This window comes from Palaemon carinicauda, chromosome 1 (genome assembly GCF_036898095.1).
Source record: "Palaemon carinicauda isolate YSFRI2023 chromosome 1, ASM3689809v2, whole genome shotgun sequence".
Classification (NCBI taxonomy): Eukaryota; Metazoa; Arthropoda; class Malacostraca; order Decapoda; family Palaemonidae; genus Palaemon; species Palaemon carinicauda.
The window spans coordinates 214,125,206-214,144,099 of NC_090725.1; the positions used below are offsets into that span (position 1 = coordinate 214,125,206).

Genomic DNA, 18,894 nt, shown 5'->3' on the forward strand with positions numbered 1-18,894 from the left:
AAATATTGATACAAACACACTCATGTGCGTATGCACAAACACACACACACAGGTGCAAGAATTGCTACGCAGTAAGAGACAGACGGTCGGGGAGGAGGTAAAGATGGTGACTGCGATAACGTACCGTAACTCGTCACTGAAAGTGATGAAAATTAAAAATAATAAAATAAAAAATTTTAAAAATATGAAATATAAAAATAAAAAAAAAATAAATAAGCCAAGTTAGATTAAAATTTCCGTTATGTAAGTTACGGTACGTTATCGCAGTCACCATCTCTACCTCCTCGTCGATCGTGTCTCCTCCTGCGTGTGTGTGTGTTTGCGCATACACACACGAGTGTGTTTGTATCAATATTTGTTTTAGTTAATAAAGGAATTCAGATTCGCTGATATTGTTTTTTAGTTACATTTAATTGTCTTTCGACTCGCTGACGCTGTTAAAAAACTTATGTACACAACACATTTTTTGTTTAATCTCTCTCTTTATCTCTCTCTCTCTCTCTCTCTCAGAAAAAATTAATAGACGTCTCTAACACTAACAGTGAAGAAGAACAAGAGAGAGAGTGAGAGAGAGAGAGAGTATTTATTTAAAGAACATGTTAACACCATGTCTACCTTCTCGCCGATCGTCCGTCTCCTCCTGGCGTAGCAAATCCTACACCTGTGTTGGCTTGTCTCTAAGGTAAAGTGACAATAAAACATTTTTTATTTATTATTTCTTTATAATTATCTTTTTTACATGCTTCTTTCATATTATGCAGTTATGCTATTGTTATGTGTAATTATATGTAGTAATTTATTAAGGAGTTAATATAGGTTTTTGGGGTGTGGAACGAATTATACAAATTACAGTGTATTCTTATGGGAATATTTGGTCCAACATACGATTGTTTTAACATACGAAGCAGTTTCTGGAACGAATTAAGATCGTATGTAGAGGTACCACTGTGTGTATATATATATATATATATATATATATATATATATATATATATATATATATATATATATATATATATATATATATATATATATATATATATATATATATATAAACATAGGGTGAGTATATAAATAATGAATTTATCATTCAAATTCCATTCATTTCTACAAATCTCCCCTGATGATCCTATTGTTGACTGTCCCATTCTGGTGGAAGTATAATGCCAGTGAAGGAGAGAATATTTCGTTCATAGTTTTAAAATAGTTTAATTAAAGATTCACACATAGTCCCCATCACTGGTAACAAGCCATCTCAAAATACATTTTGAAACATGTCACTCCAGATTAATTCCTAACTGCCTATTTATATACAGTAACCCTAACACCACTTTACTAAAACTATAAATCTTCAACTCAAGAAAATTGTGATTACGCAAATCTTTTATTACACCACATCACATGCATCACTAAAGGAACTAAAACCTGACAATCTTGATAAGCAATCCATAATTCTTAAGATAACGTTTAGCAAAACTCACCTATGTACGCTACTGAGTTGACGTAGAAACACTATTCAAAGAAACAATTTTATCAAAAATTGAAGATTAAAGATGCACTTCTAATAACTTGAACAATAACTTTCAAGCCTTTCATTAGACTTTGAATAATTCTTTATGAGTTTCTAAGACCAAACTTTTGACATCAAAAGATACTGTATTTTTGGAAAGATGATTTGGAATTGTAATCGCTGAAAACAAATAGGAAGCTCTATCTAAAATTTATGCAGTTTAGACCAAATATTACTACATAGCTCTTCATCATCACCATCTCCTACTAAGCCTATTGACACAAAGGGCTTCGGTTAGATTTCCCAAGTCGTCTCTATCTTGAGCTTTTCATTCAATATTTCTCCATTCATCATCTCCTACTTTACGCTTCATAGTCCTCAGTCATATAGGCCTGGGTCTTCCAACTCTTCTTGTGCCTTGTGGAGCCCAGTTAAATGTTAGTGAACTAATCTCTCTTGGGGAGTGTGAAGACCATGCCCAAACTCTCTTCAACTACCCCTCACTATGACCTTATCTACATATGGTACTAGAGTAATCTCTCTTATAGCATATCAGGGGACGTATTCTTGACACACCACATAGCAATCTGCACCCCGCATAGCGTTTACGCTTCGATGGGGAAAAGTGGCAATATAAAAGAGGAGCCGTTATAAAATTTTCCTTCCTCCTCACAGTTTGAGTACTCCGATGGCGCCATAATCGTCGGCCATCTTTATTCCTTGTAGTGTTAAGCCGGTACTATAGCTACAGTAATATCGGGAGGGATCCTGCCAAGGCCTTTCATAGAAAGGAGGGTGGGTCCATCAGGACGACATGGCTAACTCACCCAAAAATAGATTTTTCGTTTCGCTCAAAATCCATTTTTTGGAATCAGGCCATGTCGTCCTGATGGAAGTTTACCAGAGCACTAATGTATCCGTGGATTTCCCAGTTGTGCCTTAAACTTCAAGACAATATTTCCTTGGTCTTTTAGAGCGATGAGACCTGTGACATTACCGTTACATGTCATTTCTTCTAATCATATACTATGTTAGTGCTTCCTGCCCCCTACAGGGAAGAGTCGAACTAGACTCGGGAAAAAGTCTCAAAGTTGCATATTTCATAAAACCCACCTAGCACTCAAAAGGGACATGCAGGTCTCACTGTATGTCATTAGCCAAAGTTTGTATCTAGTATTGGAACAAGTTCCTTCTAGCTGGAAAGGTTTGTATACACGTAGGAACAAAGTTACTACGATTGCTCGATAAATTTATGTAGAATAAAAGGGTTGAAATGAATGCTCTCACATAACTTTACTAAAATGATTAGGACAAAATAGGACACACAAAACAATTAATTATTTATTGTCAAGCAATAAATAAAATTCAGCATACATTTATAATAATATAAAAATGCAAGTGAAAATAAAATTCAATTACATAGACAAGACAAAATAAATCAGAAATGCTTGTTTTACCTGAAAACAAAATATTTGCCACATCACATGAAAATTTTTTAAATTTTAATGTCTTTCTGAGAAATCTGTCTATTTACACTAGTGTAAAAAAAAACACATGGCACTTGGTGTTCAGTCTATGTTTCATCACCTTTGTGTATTGGAACAGTTCATAATGTCACCGTGATAACATTCCACTTACCATGTTGCACTATAATGTGCCAACATGTACACCTTTTAGAATTATAGTCCCACATAATTCACTGTTCCTCACAGCACTAAGCGACAGGTTTTAGCACACTACCTGCCGCTACCACGAAACGTTCAGTTCTTGCACTTGCTTCGCATAGTGTTTAAAAAAAACTCTGGATGAATTCTATCCAGTAAATGAGCGAAGGCTCTGGAAATCCATAAGCCTGAAGAAATTTAGCGAAGAAGCAATCTTCCTAGGATCATGACCTGCGGGTGTACTGTCAGGATCCGCTCTACGAATAAAGTAGGTGATCTTCGCCCTTATTTGTTTCAGGGATAAGTTTGAGCCCGATATTTCTCCTCTAAAGAGCTGTACTCCCCTGAAGTCTGAAGTTCTGCGAAGATAGACCTTTAGACTCTCCACTAGACACAGCGAGATATCTTCCTTTAGAGGGCAGATTCTCCAGGGACCCCACCTCTTAGTGTGTAGCTCATTCTTGGCGAGAAACGTTGGGTCGGGAAAGAGATTTAACTCTCCCATTTCAGCAAACTGGATATGGCCTTCGTCCCTAGACAAGGCCACTATCTCATTGACTCTAGCTCCCGAGGCTAGAGCAAACAAGAATATTACTTTTTGAGTCAAATCTTTCAAAGACCAAGCTTTAATGTTCAAACTTGAAGCAAAATGTAGTACCTTATCCAAAGATCGTGAGATGGGCCTTGGAGGTGCTGCAGGCCTGAGTCTATCACAGGCCCTAGGGATTTTGTTAAAAATTTCATTAGACAAGTCCACCTGGAAAGCATAAAGCAAAGGTCTTGTCAAGGCAGATTTACACGTAGTTATCGTGTTAGCTGCTAAACCTTGTTCATGAAGGTGAATAAAGAAAGACAAACAGAAATCCATCGAGATTTCCTTTGGATTCCTTGCCTTGAAAAAGGCCACCCATTTCTTCCAAGATGACTTGTATTGCCTTTTGGTAGATTTTGACTTATATTCCTCTAAGAAGTCTATACTTTCTTTCGAGATCCCGAACATTTTCTCTACTGCTAGAGAGAAAAAATCATGAGATGAAGGTCTCGGGTTTTCTGTAATGAAGCGAAGACAGTCGACTTTTGAACTTGCTGAGACAGAACTGGGTCTGGCAGAGGGATCATCCTCGGCTGTAATTCCAGAATCAAGGGAAACCAGTTGCTCCGGGCCACTTGGGAGCCACTAGGACTGTTGTTCCCTGAAAAGATCTCAGCTTGTTGAGGACCTTCATCAGCAGGTTGGGTGGAAGGAACAGGTAAATCCTGGTCCATTTGTTCCAGTCCAGGGACATGGCATCCACTGCCTCCGCTAGAGGGTCCTCGGACGGGCCCACGTATTGAGGAAGTTTCTTGTTGTCGCTCGTTGAAAAGAGATCGATCTGCAGTTCTGGGACTAGATGCAAGATGAAGGAGAATGATTTTGCGTCTAGGGACCATTCCGACTATCGGAGCTATCTGGATAGAGCGTCCGCTGTCACATTGCGGAACCCCTGAAGGTGAACTGCTGATAAGTGCCATCTCTTCTTTTCCGCTAACCGGAAGATGGCCAACATCACTTGGGTGAGTTGAGGCGATTTCGAGCCTTGACGATTCAGACATCTCATTACCACCTTGCTGGCCAGAATCAGTCTTATGTGGACTGAAGGACGAGGGGATAATTTCTTTAATGTGAGGAAGACTGCCATGGCCTCCAAAATGTTGATATGAAAGGTCCTGAATAGAGGGGACTAAGTTCCTTGAGCTATGCGTTGATGCGAGTGACCCCCCCATCCTTCCAATGATGCGTCCGTGTGGATGACGACTGAGGGTGGAGGCGGTTGTAGAGGTATTGACCTCTTGAACTTTCTGGCCTCCGACCATGGCTTGAGAAGTGATCGTAGCCGAATCGGTAGTGGTCTTCTTAGATCTCTTCGAGCATTTGATGCGTATCTTCTCCAGACTCCTGATGCATCTTTTAGCTGTCCTCTTAGCACTGGGTCTGTCGCTGAAGCAAACTGGAGGGAGCCCAGCACTCTCTCGTGTTGGCATCTTGAAATCCTGTCGGATTTTAGAAGTCTCTTGACAGATCCCGCTATCTCTCTCCTCTTCTTTAATGGAATGGAGAGACGATGAGACTGTAGATCCCAATGTATGCCTAGCCATTGGAATTTCTGAGCTGGAGATAGTCAAGACTTTTTGGTATTGATCTTGAATCCTAGATGTTCCAGGAACTGGATCACCTTCTTGGATGCTTGCAAGCATTTCGCTTCGGATGCTGCCCACACCAGCCAATCGTCCAGGTATGATCCCACCTGGACACCCTGTAGGCGTAGTTGTTGAACGACTGCTTGTGCAAGCTTCATGAAGATCCTTGGGGCTATGTTTAGCCCGAAGGGCATGGCTCTGAAAGTGTACTTTCTTTTTTGTAGCCTGAATCCTAGGTAGGAAGAGAGTTGGCGATTCATCGGAATGTGCCAGTAGGCATCTGCCATGTCTATGGAGACTGTGTATGCCATTTTGGGCAACAGGGCCCTTATGTGTTGAAGGGTCAGCATCTTGAACTTGTCGTTCTCGATAAACTAGTTGAGTGGCGACAAATCCAGAATGACTCTGAGTTTGTCTGAGTCCTTCTTGGGAAAACAAAACAGCCTTCCTTGGAATTTGATGGACTTTGCCCTTTTTATCACCCGTTTGCTCAAGAGCTCTCGGGTATATTCTTCCAGAACGGGGGTGGAGTGTTGGAAGAACTGAGGAATGGTTGGTGGAGCTGTCTTCCAGCTTCAACCTAGTCCATTCTTGATTATGCTGTGGGCCCAGGGATCGAAGGTCCAGTGATCCCGGAAGAGTCGGAGTATTCCTCCTACCGGAAGCATCTCATTGCCTTTGGTTTCAGGAGGGCTTACCTCCTCGACCGCTTGCTCCCCTACCCCATCTTCCTCTCGAGGGACATCTAGAGGAATCTCTATCTAAACCCCTACCTTTAGGGCGAAATGTAGTGGTCTGCCTCTCATAGGCAGGAGTAAAGGCTGGTAAATGAGTCACCACCTGCTGGGGTACCAACTGGTAGGTGGGTTGGGGCTGTGCCACCATCTGTGGCGCCGCGGCCGCGGGAAGTTGTTGTTGTCTAGCAGGCGAGTTGGCACTCTTGGCCTCTTTGTCTTCCTTTTCGGTTGGGGACCCTTATCCGGAGAAGACTTCCTCTTAGCCGACATGCCCCACTTCTGGAGAAGGTTCCTATTCTCCGTAGCGGCCTTGTCGACTATCTCCTTGACCAAATCATTTGGAAATAGATTTTCCCCCAGATATTGGAAGATATCAACTTCCTGGGCTCGTGTTTAACCGCAGCCGAAGCAAACACGAACTCTCTACAAGCCCTTCTCGCCCTAACGAAGCTGTAGAAATCTTTCGTTAGGGTTGCCAAATGTGCTTTGGCCATGACCATGAACATCTCTGGGGCTCTTTGCTCACTAGCCATTGCCTCCATGGACACCTGGAAGGACAGAGAGGCAGCAAGCCTCTCCTTTGTATCTTGTTCCCTGAGTAGGAGAAACTCAGACAACTTGGGGAGGTTTTCGTTGAACTGACGTCCAGCGATATCAGCCTCCAACTTCCCAACTGAGAAGGTAAGTTGAATATCCTTCCAGTCTTTGTCATCCAATGGCAAGGCTAGGGAAAGAGGCCTACACTCTTCCAGTGTAGGGCAAGGTTTGCCCGCTTCCACTGCCTTAACCACCGCCCTGAATGATTTTTCCGTGAAGGGGAAAACCATAGTTGTTGGAGCAAGAAAAGAGGTATGCTTCTTGCTCAGGGCCAGCACCTTGGAATTGGTAAAGCCTTTGTCCCTTGGAATTGGTAAAGCCTTTCTCCCTTGGAATTGGTAAAGCCTTTGTCCTTCAGGCTGCTGGCTAACAAAGCCTGAGCCTTCGAATGGTCAAGCACTATGACCTCCTTAGGCTCTGTCTCCTCCTTGGATACCGGTTCTGTCCTTAGACGAACGAAGCAGTCTGGATAAGACTCAAAGCTGGGCCAGAACTCAATGTCCTCAATAGGGACAGCTCCCAGCTTCTCTGAAACAAAGATCTTACCATTAGTTATTGGCATGTACTCGGCATTGCCTCCATGGGTTAACCTCAGAACACGAGGGAAGATCCTTAACATTAAGCCGCCCGTTGAAATACTACCGCCAGAGAGTTATGGGGTCCTTTGACTGGCCAGACAGTACTACGTTGGATCCTTCTCTTTGGTTACGGTTCTTTCTCTTTGCCTACACATACGCCGAATAGTCTGGCCTATTCTTAACAGATTCTCCTCTGTCCTCACACACCTGACAACACTGAGGTTACTAAACAATTCTTCTTCGCTCAAGGGGTTAACTACTGCACTGTATTTGTTCTGTGGCTACTTTCCTCTTAGTAAGGGTAGAAGAGACTCTTTAGCTATGGTAAGCAGCTCTTCTAGGAGAAGGACACTCCAAAATCAAACCATTGTTCTCTAGTCTTGGGTAGTGCCATAGCCTCTGTACCATGGTCTTCCACTGTCTTGGGTTAGAGTTCTCTTGCTTGAGGGTACAATCAGGCACACTATTCTATTTAATTTCTCTTCCTCTTGTTTTGTTAAAGTTTTCATAGTTTATATAGGAAATATTTATTTTAATGTTACTCTTCTTAAAATATTTTATTTTTCCTTCTTTCCTTTCCTTACTGGGCTATTTTCCCTGTTGGGGCCCCTGGGCTTATAGCATTTTGCTTTTCCAGCTAGGGTTGTAGCTTAGCAAATAATAATAATAATAATAAGTCTCCGTTGAGACCCACGAGACGCTGTAATCTGAAGAAACTCCTTCCTGAATTCAGCTTCCCTTTGTTCGCTCTTCTTCTCGAACATTTCTATCATTGCTTTGATGGCAGACAGAGTGTCGTCCGACCTCACAGGTTGAGGAGCGTAGGACGTAGAGGGTACAGGTTCTGGGGCAGGAACCAACAAAACAGAGACTGTTTCGACTTCCTTTTCTTCCGTCTCCGGAGACACCGTTGACTCCTCTTCTCAACCTTCCGCCAGAACGTCCTTTTCGGTGTCCTCTGACACCTCTCACATCCTTTCATTATCTAGATGGATGTCCTTCATCGCATCCGAGACATCCATGTCAACGGATATCTGGACACAATGGATCTCAAGGTGAGGCTGAGGAATAACAGCATCCGCAGATGCTTTGGGGAATAGAAGGGCTCTCATACGCTCACTAGGGAGGTAAGGCCCCGTAGAATTCTTTCAAAAACCGCAAACCCATTTGCGCAGCTTGTCCCAAGCTGCATCCCTTGACTCCGTTGTCTTGGGATTTTCAAAAGCCTCATACATCAGGTCCTTACATACTGTACATACCTGTGGGTCCCAGTATTTGAGAGGTCCCTTGGTGATGGAACAGCGGGAGTGTGTCCTACACCCCAGAAGGCCATAGAAGTTCCTGCGGCGAACACTGCAGAAAACTCTATCACACTTGACATAGTCCTCCTGTAAAGAGAGGTAAATAAAATGAGTATAATGTAGTCTATCTCACTAAACTAATAAATATTACAATAAGTATTATAATAATAATTTCCATTTTATTTTATTGCATATAGCTTAGGATAGGTAAGCTAGAAATTAAATAGGAAAGACACATACATGTGTTTCCCACCCAGCCAATTGCTGTGACCTCCCTCAATATTAATTCTAGGGTTATCCTCTATAAGAGGCCCGATGGAAGATTATAACCTATAAGGATAGAGTAGTGTAAACAACACCCACTTCCAAGAGAGTTAATAATGGGGTCAAAATAACTGTTCATCTATCAGTGTAAAGAAAAGGGAATTCCTTTCCCAATCTTATAAGGTCTCAACAATAGACTGCACCTGGACTACTACTTTACTACTGTATAATTATATGCTGTAGTTTTCTGTCTGCAGTATGCACTATACTACAGATGTACTGGCTACTGTATATTCACATACAATAGTTGCTTCCGGCATGCTGCCGGCAAGGCTAGTACCTCAGACTTAATTCACTGGCACACTAAAGTGATCATACTTATAGCCACCAGCCCGCTGGCCTGCTGGCAACCCACCAGACTGCCGGCGGGTCACCGACTGTCGGCACACTATCCCAGCCATCATTCAATGTGACTGGATAGTGGCCAGAGTACCCGACACAGCCGGCTCTCGCTGGCAGAGTCAGATGTGACAGTGAATTAATGGCTGCCGGACCACCAGTCTAGCCTGCATCTTGCCGGCAAGGTTAGTGGCCGGCAGTCGGCACATAGGTTAGTAGCTGGCGGCACTAGCCAATAGAAAGAGAGAAAGCAAGGAGTGAAGGGTGATGTAAGGGTGGCGGCACTAGCCACTGTATCACTCTCTTCCTCCTGAATGAGGGTTCTAATGGAAGGGGCGATTATATCATATTCAACCTTCCACCCATCCACCTCCATGCCGGTGTCAGTCGGTCATAGGAATTGGATGGCAGCCCAAGGGAGGACTGGAGAACACTCAAAGCAAATGGGTCTCCTGCCGGCAGCTAACCTGCCAAAACAGCTATCCCAGAACTTCATGTTCGATAGGGAAGCTAAACGACTAAGCTATGCTGGCAGAAGCCCACGCCGGCCTTACAACCTGTCGGCAATCGGCGAGATTGTAGGACAACAGCTACAGGGATTGGACGGCTAGGCCATCACTAAAGGACAGAATGGGAAGGGGAAAGGGTCCTGTATAAGATGTGAGAGGAACCGACGGCAAGCCGTCCCTACCACACCTAAAGGAAACTCTGTTTCAGTATCGGTGCCATCCTAGGCGTATGGAGAATACATTCTCCAGCCTAGGGTCTGCTAATACAGTAAGGGGGCCAGTATCTTCTAGCCGCCACCTTAGATTATAGAGAAACAGAGTTCCCATGCCGGCGCCATCCTAGGCAGAAAAATAATCACTATTCTTCAGCCTAGGGTCTGCAAGCACAGGACTAGTCAACTAAACCACAGGGAGAAGGGGATCACATGACCCCTTCAAGTGCAGTCTAGGGAGGCAAGGCCTCCTATGCCAACCAACATGATCCAACAAGGGAATACATTCACCCTATCGATCAGCTGCCGGCACACGACAAGTACTCTGAGGTTCTGACCCAAACCCAAAGCTCACCAACAGTAGCTTGGTAAAAGGGCAGAAAAACCCTAGCCTAACCTTGCCAGAATCACAATTCAAGGCAAGATCAGCTAGGATTATAGCCATAGACTACACTCAGAGGGAAGGAGGGATTACCCTTTACATAAGGGTAACCGGGGAGATTGTGTGAAAGTATACTAAAGCCACTAGGCTACTAGCCTAGCGACAGTGAGATTGACTACCTGACTCATCGAAGCTCTCTCGTATACTATCTTGGAAAAGGAAATTTTTTATGCAATCCATATATCTTATATGTATAAATTGCCTAATATCTTCATTTAAATTTAATAGCACCAGGAGCACCTATTATATCATGCAAGAGAGTAAACTACAATGCCTAGGCTAGGAAGCCTAGCGTAAACAAGATCAGCTACCTAATTCGCTGAAACTAATGAGAATACTATCGGCATAATATAATTAATTCCTAGTAATGAAAACTACATAGCTACATATTTTTATTTAAGCTATCATACCGGGAAAGTCGTTCTGGCTAACTAAATAATTCATGCGTTACGAACGACAGCGCCGAAGGCGCCTCCAGTCCAGGCAATAGCTCTTCCAAAAACATGGTTAATTCGGATTAATTCTCACTCTACGGCCAGAGGTAAATTTATACAATACAGAAGACCCCTGGGGTACGGCGTCCCCATCTTACGTTTTTTTCACGTTACGGTGTGGAATACGATGTTTTTTTCGTCCCCTCATTACGACATTTTTCCCCACCTTACAGCATCGAATTCCAAAACTCAAACTTGACAATTTTTACGCGTACGACTGTGCGAGTCGCTAGCTTACCACCACGCTCATACGTCATTGCATACGTCACTATGAAGCTGGTCTGCTATTGGTCGGCGTCACGGCGTCACTAAGATGCCGATACGCTATTGGCCGAAATTCCTCCCACAATGCCTGAGAGAGATGCTGACTCTCTCTCTCTCTCTCTTTCTTATATGCACGCTCAGTTCAGAATATCGTGTGCGTTTCGTAAAGACTTGATCTCGTGCGAGTGCTTGCGATATCATATTTTTTGTGCATTTTAGTGCTTAATTATGATTTTAATTCGTTAGCCATGGGTCCCAAGATTGCTAGTGATGTTAAAGGGAGAAGTAAGATGATTACTATGGAAACGAAGCTGGAGATCATAAAGAAATATGAAGAAGGCATGCGCATCGTTACCCTCGCTAGTATGTATGGCCATAACCAGTCTACGATTGGTACAATTATCAAGAATAAGGAAGCCATTAAAGCAAGTAAGTCTTTTTAATTATATACTGTACAGTACATGTATATTATATATAAGTATACTGTAGTACAGTGCTTACTATACTATTTTGTTACATACTAATTTTCAATGTTTTTACCTGAGGTTTTGCACGCATTAGCTATTCTATTGCCCGCCATACGACATTTTTACCAAACGATACCAGCTCTGGAACGGATTAATGTCGTATGGTGGGGGCCTACTGTATAAGAAATAAATACTCAACTTTCCAGAGGCAGAAGAAGCTGGAGATTGCATGATAAATCCTATAACGAGAGAGCACTGGGAAAAACCACCGAGCTGATGCGCTACAGAAAAAGGAATAAAGATGGCCGACGATTATGGCTCCATCTGAGTACTCAAACAGTAAGGAGGAAGGAGAATTTTATAACGGCTCCTCTTTTATTTTGCCACTTTTCCCCTCAAAGCGTAAACGCTATGCGGGGTGCAGATTGCTATGTGGCGTGTCAAGAATACGTCCCCTGATATTATGCGATATCCTAAAAGGAAACTTTAAGGATATTCGCGCCAGGAGTTAGAATTCTGGAGACCTTAAGTTAAATTCTCTGGGAATATCACTGTAGTTAAAATTTAATATACCCTAGGAAGCTACTTAAAGGAACCTTCCATCAGGACGACATGGCCTGAGCCCAAAAATAAATATATAATGATTATCATATTATCATCATTATTATTACTAATGGTAATATTGATATTCACAAATAACAATCACTCATAAACACAATAACAATGTCATTACCTCTTCTATAAATAAAGATTAAAACAAAATTGCATACTGTATGTCTGACCATGGACAGAGTTAAGAAAAGACAAAAGCCACACAGTATGCAGTTGAAAATGACATAAAGAAACATAAGTATTACCAAACTTAAATGATTTGCAGCACTTGAGGATGAAGATATACTGATCACAGCCATTCTAACTGCTACATCAGACTCTGTTAATACTGAAATTATTTGATTTTCAACTTCAGTTGCTTTAGCCTGGAATGAAAAAACTACATATTAGTAATGAACACATTTCAGTGGTGATGAAAATAAAATTTGTATTTCTATGTGGTGCACAACTAAATAGTTATTATATTTCTAAAATAAAATTGAGTCTCAAAGCAGTAAAATTTAAAACAATAAAATACAAACCCGTAAAGCCTCCTTTATAATAATCTTGCAATGTATTTCCTCTGTCCATGTTGTATATAAACTTTTCTTCTCTGGATAATTGCTTATTGAATCTTGACATAATACAGATATAGGAATGACCTGCAAACAAAAGTTTGTATGAATGGTAATGTTAATGGTATTAGGACAGTGTCGAAGGACAGAGCGTCGAAGGACAAAGTGTCGAATGGACAAAGTGTAGAATGGACAAAGTGTCGAATGGACAAAGTGTAGAATGGACAAAAGTTAAAAAGAGAGAGAGATAGATTGGATTTGATTATTAATTTTAGGCTTACGTCAAGCAATGGGACTTCAAGGTCATCCAGAAGATAGAGAGTTACAAGGAGTTATAAATGTTTTTTGAGTTGATTATTCAATTTAGGCTTACGCCAAGCACTGGGATTACAAGGTCATTCAGCGCTTTTGAAAAAATAAAACGGATATAGGATCAAAAATATACATCATACAACAATATAAGCAATAAAAATTTATTTATGAGAAGACATAAAATATGAAAATACAAATGTATTAATGTATTAAAAAAAAACTTGTAGCAATATTTATTTAAAGATTGTGAGCGATGGCTCGAAGATATTGTAACCCATCATTGATGTCATATGTATCAAAAATACTTTTTAGTCTAAGGTTAAGGAGAGAATATTTCTTGTATTTTCTTTTTACATCACGGCCTTGTTGAATTTGTCCTAGAATCATTTCAGTGCTGGCCTGCTCCATACGAAGTTTTCGTAAAAGTTTGTCCTCTGTTGGGTGGCAAATCTTTACTCCTCTATGAAAAGCATTATGCCACCCTTCAACGGAGTTATTGGTCCTAGGCAAATCTTTTGCAACTCTCTCGTGAACTGACCACAAGTCATTTCATATAATGGCTTTCTTCTTCTTCCCCTCGGGACGATTTCAAGCCATGTAGCTTCAAAATATTGTAAAAATTCTCCTAATGTTTCATCGGTTTCATCATCAAAAGACTCAATTAACTTATTGAACAGAGCACAAACATCACAGGGGGGAACAAATGCGAGGGCCTGAATTTGCTTTATAATAAAAGCATTATTACGCTCGTTATACCATGTCTGCAATCCTAGGGCTTGGATTTTTCTCCACAAACACTGCCCGAAGTGAAAGAAGCATCCATAAATTGTGGACTCCGGGAAAATAACTCTCATTTGGTTGATGGAAATAGGATTTAGTTGCTTAGCAGACAAAAACTCAAAAATAATGGAATAAGTAGTCTCATCTTTGTTTTCGATAATGCACTACATTAAGGGTAAAGTCATGTTTTGATCAATAAGACCATGAATGGTATATAGTTGATTTCCATTAGGGGCCGACTTGAAAGTTCCGTCACAGAACCATCTTCTATTGGAGCTCAAAGTGTTGAGATTCTGGGTTGTTGAATATATTTCTGGGCTCCTCCTGTGCCGCCCAGTGAAATGCTCCTAAAGCACCATTTCTAAGGTATATAACTGCTATATAATACCAGAGAAAAAATTGCATAGGAATGCCAGGTTGAACCCAGCTCGCTCACCTATAAGGTGTCGGTATAATATACTGGGGCATGATAATCCACAACCAGAGGTCTCGCACCATTTAGACATTTTCTCATCAATATCCCTGAAACAGCCAGGTGCCGTTCAACATCAATGCTGCGAAAGCTACTCCTACCAACCCAACCCACGCTAGTGAACTCACTCCTTTTATAGCACCCATTTCACTCGCGCCTTGCGTATTTTTGTCTGGTGTTTTTTGGTGTTTTGCTCCGCTTTTCGTACTGATGTCGGACTCTCAGGTCTCCCCATCAAAGTTAAGTACCACATCTATGAGTTTTGAGCTTTGGGAGGTAGCATTGCCTTTAATTGTTAAATTATTCGAGTGTTATTGTCTCGCTGATTCGACCGTCCGCGGTCCTGTTGGCGTGCTTCCCTCCCGCGCTCGTTCGTCACGTTTCACAATGAGTTTCATTACTGATTGTTATTCGTTTCGAACATTATTTGGAGTTATTTCACCATTACACCTTTATTGTGTTTTGTGGGTCTATCAGACTCATTTTGTATTATAGTATCATCTATGTATCATAGCTTGTTCTCGGTTGGCATGCCTACCTTCGGGCTCAGTCTAGTTGGTTTCGCACATGCCTTTTTTATTGTCAGTATCAATAATTATCATTGTATATTCTACGATTACCATCTAGTCACATTATTTCTTAGTTTGAGTGGGACTTTCGCGAGGCAGTTAATTTTACTTATCTTACTGTTCGGCATCTACTCGCAGTAGTAGTTCAGTTGGTACCCCCAGATCAGAGCGTCTCACCCGCTCTGCAGGCTCCCCATCATACCCCCCTGCCACTCTCTTGCGTCCCTCTCTTACTAACATTGTTTTATGCATGCCTTTATTCCCAGTTCAATCCATTACGTTATTTGATATTTATTTGATAATTACTCGTTCCGTTGATCATCCCTGTTTGTTCCGTAACCGAAATACATCCATGCTATTTATGTATTTATCGTAGTTATCGGACAGGTTGGTATTCCTGTCTCCTGTTCACGTGATCTCCTTGTACCCCTCTCATGGACTAGTTCTCGCTTGCCCCACTATCTCACCCCCAACCAAGGGGTCCCTCTCTCCTCCTGTTCGTTGTGTGTGTGGTTTGACACTAAGTGCCAAGTCCTGTCGCACCTTAGTCTTCCACTACCTCCCCCCCACCACCCATCCCTGACTGGGATTCATTACGTCTCACTAGTTGTATCGAGAACTTCCCCCAGGGTTTCATCCAGTACTCATGTACCTGGTCGTTTCCGTTTTCTCCCCCGCCGCCCTGATTGGCCATCAGCCGGCGGGGAGGGAGAACTAGGCCCGGCCAGGTTTCTTTATCATATTTTCCGTACTCCACGGAATCTCTATTATATTAATATTACATCCTGGATGTGGAGAGTCATTGTGTTTGTGAGGATACACGTATGTTCCGCAACCTACGGAACTTCCATTATTATTATTAGAACTTACCAGTTTTAGATTTGAGTGCTTTGCGTTACTAGTTTCCCCGTCCGTTCCGTGTGTCACGGGACTGTTATGATTTTCCCCCGTTACTGGGGAATCTTGCTAGAATGAGGGCTTGAGTTTACTGAGATGTTCTTTACGACAGCTTGCTAGGCCCCCGGGCCGCCCACAACTGTCTCCCGGGTCTGACGGTACTGATCCTATTATTATGACTCTACTCTCCTGCAATATGGACGGGATACTATATCTTTCGCCATGGACAACACACTTTAGAATGATCATAACTACAGAACTAGATACTCTCTCAGATGTTAATTTTCTAAGTTTACTGTCATGTACCCTTAGTTTATATTTAAGTGAATCCTGACTTAATTTTAATACCCGACGCCCCCGGGTCCACTCTGAGATATCTTAACTATTGGAAATATTTTCTTAGCTTATACTTAAGTGTACCCTGATTTAATTCTACCCGGTCCCCCCGGGTCCCTCTGAGATATCTTAGGCTGTTTACAACGTACCGTTAGTCTATATGTCGAAGTGCATCCTGACTTAATTTTAGTACCCGGACCCCCCGGGGCCCTTCATGGGATATCTTATATGGGGTACTCATGGATCATTTTTATTACAGATGGTCCGTTGCCAAATGACAGCCTGCGCGGCCGTTCTTCATCAACCCTGCGGCCCCGAGGTGTGTAGGTCCCATGCCAACTGTGGCATCCAGATGGACGACTTGGTGGTATGGCACCCAGACAACTGCCTCGTATGCTACGAGTTGGTCACCACCCTCTCCTCGGATTCGGTGAGTATCTCTAGGTTTCGATCCAACATTACACATGGTTTAACCTTTAATTTCCATGCCCTTTCTTTTACAATTTTGATCGATTCATTCCGTGTCGACTGTGCATTCTTTGCTCCTCCGGGTCTCTATCCTTAATAAAGTATATTTTTCAGAGCTCCCAGTCTGCTAAGACTTCGGCCCGGGCAACCCTGAAAGCCTGGGTAGGTGGTTTTGCTCGCAACGTGAAGGCCAAGCAGCCTTACGTTCTATCAGAGGAGTGGTGTAACCTGATTTATCCGAATGCTAAATCATCAGCAGCAGTTCCTAGGGATGTCGCGGCCCCCATCATCGCGGACATTAACGCAACCCTCGGTCTCCCAGTGGACTTAAAACCATCCAACGACCCTATCACCGACGACGTCGCCGCTTTGAACCTGGACATTGAACCTATGGCTCTTGACGAACCAGAACCAGGTAGGGAGATAGGTGAGGCAAGTGGGTCCCGGGCTAAGATTCCTCTCCTTAGCCCGTCTTTCTCTACTTCATCTAATGTTTCTTCCTTTCAGGGTTTCTCAGGGGACCACGGGTCTGGTACCAGATCCCAGCCGGTTCCCTCTAAGGTAAAGTCTCAGAAGAGGCCTTTACTGAAGACTCGTAAGGCTTCTAAACCTCCGAAGTCTTCGAAGTCCGTAAAGACTTCCCTCTCTAGAGTCCCAACAGACTCCGCTGTCGCCTCCTCTTCCTCTCACGACCCGGGAGTGCAGACAGCCCCCACACCTACTCCAGCATCCTTTGACCCGGAGACTTTTTCATCTCAACTGCTGACGCAGATCGGCTCGATGATGTCATCCATCACTGACAGACTGCAGACCCAAGAGGGTCTCATGGAGGGCCTCATGAGACAGGGTTACCGCAACAACAACAGTTCGTTATCCCGGACGCATCTAAGCTCCCGCCCTTCACTATAAACAATCCTTGGAGAATGGCCTTGCACTCTCCCTATACGGATGGGATGTTGACCATCGAAGGTTGTGGTACCCCCCTATCGAAGATTTCGAGTTCTTCCCTCCCGGTCTTCAACTCCCCTTCCCCGGCTTCGCCCGGCTGACTGAGGAGGCCCTCATTAGGTTAGATAAGGTCCCAAAAGAGACCGTTATTTATCCCAAGGAGCAGCCCCAATCTACTTGGGTTCGAACCTTGAGCGAATGGGATTGCGTCAATACCATGCTGACCCCCCACTAGAGTTCCTACACCATGTTCCTTGTGGACGAACAAACCCCCACTCCATGCATTACAAAAATGATGGAGCTAGCTCTTCAAGCTGTCGCCGAGGACAAATCATTGCCACAACTAAGAGAGACGGACCCAACATCTCTTCTGCTCCCGTCAGAGGAGTGTTGGCACAATATCCAGGCCACTCTTACAACTGGCAAACTGGCGGCTGACTGTGCTTCGACACAGTTCAGCGAACGACTTCCGAGGCTCCCGGAATCCTTAATCCGTCTCGAGTTCAAGACCCAGACCCGGACCAGGTTTAGTCGAACTCTTAATTCCGGGACGATGGCGGAGATGCTCTCTCTCACATACGAAGAGGAGCCTGTCTTTAAAGTCTTAACTAAGTCTCTGCTTCAATCTGTAATATCAGATGCCTACGACTTTCTGGTAGCTAGATGCCGTTGCCGTAGGCATGTTCTATCCGAAGCAACAATCCGGCACAAACCAAATAAACTTATTAAAGCCCCCTTCTGGGGTCCGGACTTGTTCCCGGAAGACCTGGTGAACAATGTCTTGAGTGAAGCAGCCAGGGTTAATCAGAGCCTCAAGGTTCGCTGGGGCCTAGTCCCCAAACGTAAGTTTGAACAGCCAAGCGTGCAATCTCGAGGCAGGAAGAGGTTACATCCGTATCACTCTTCCCAATACCGCCAACCACTTCAAGTGGTACAGCCTATTCCGGTGGCACAGGGGAATCAGCCATCCACTTCCAAGGGCCAACCCCAACAACAATACGTGTTGGTCCCTTAGAGCCAGGTGTCTCCCACCTCCTTTTCTACCTCCCCCGCCTTTAACCCCAACTATGAACCCCGGGGTACCTCTCATGGTTACCAACGTGCTAGAGGTTCCGGAACAAGGGGCACCTTTCACAACAGAGGTGGCGGAAGATCCTTCTACCATGGCAGAGGATCACACGGAGGCAAGTCCACATCGAACTATTGAAAACCCTCAGGTAGGGGGAAGGCTTTATGCATTCCGAAGCCGTTGGAAGTTCAGCAATTGGGCCTTCAGCATAATTTCCAGAGGTCTGGGGTGGAGTTGGATAAAAGGGCCCCCTCCACCGAC

The 18,894-nt window shown here is 43.3% G+C and overlaps 1 protein-coding gene across 1 annotated transcript in view; it reads right to left on the reverse strand.

Annotated features, from left to right (window-relative positions):
• LOC137653989 (BRCA1-associated ATM activator 1) overlaps positions 1-18,894 on the reverse strand; it is a 379,147-nt gene that overhangs the window by 182,238 nt on the left and 178,015 nt on the right. The window contains exons 9-10 of the mRNA XM_068387628.1: positions 12,750-12,869; positions 12,474-12,593 (exon numbers count right to left, since the gene is read on the reverse strand). Of these exons, the coding sequence (XP_068243729.1) occupies positions 12,474-12,593; positions 12,750-12,869 (240 nt within the window). The remainder of the gene's footprint in view (positions 1-12,473; positions 12,594-12,749; positions 12,870-18,894) is intronic.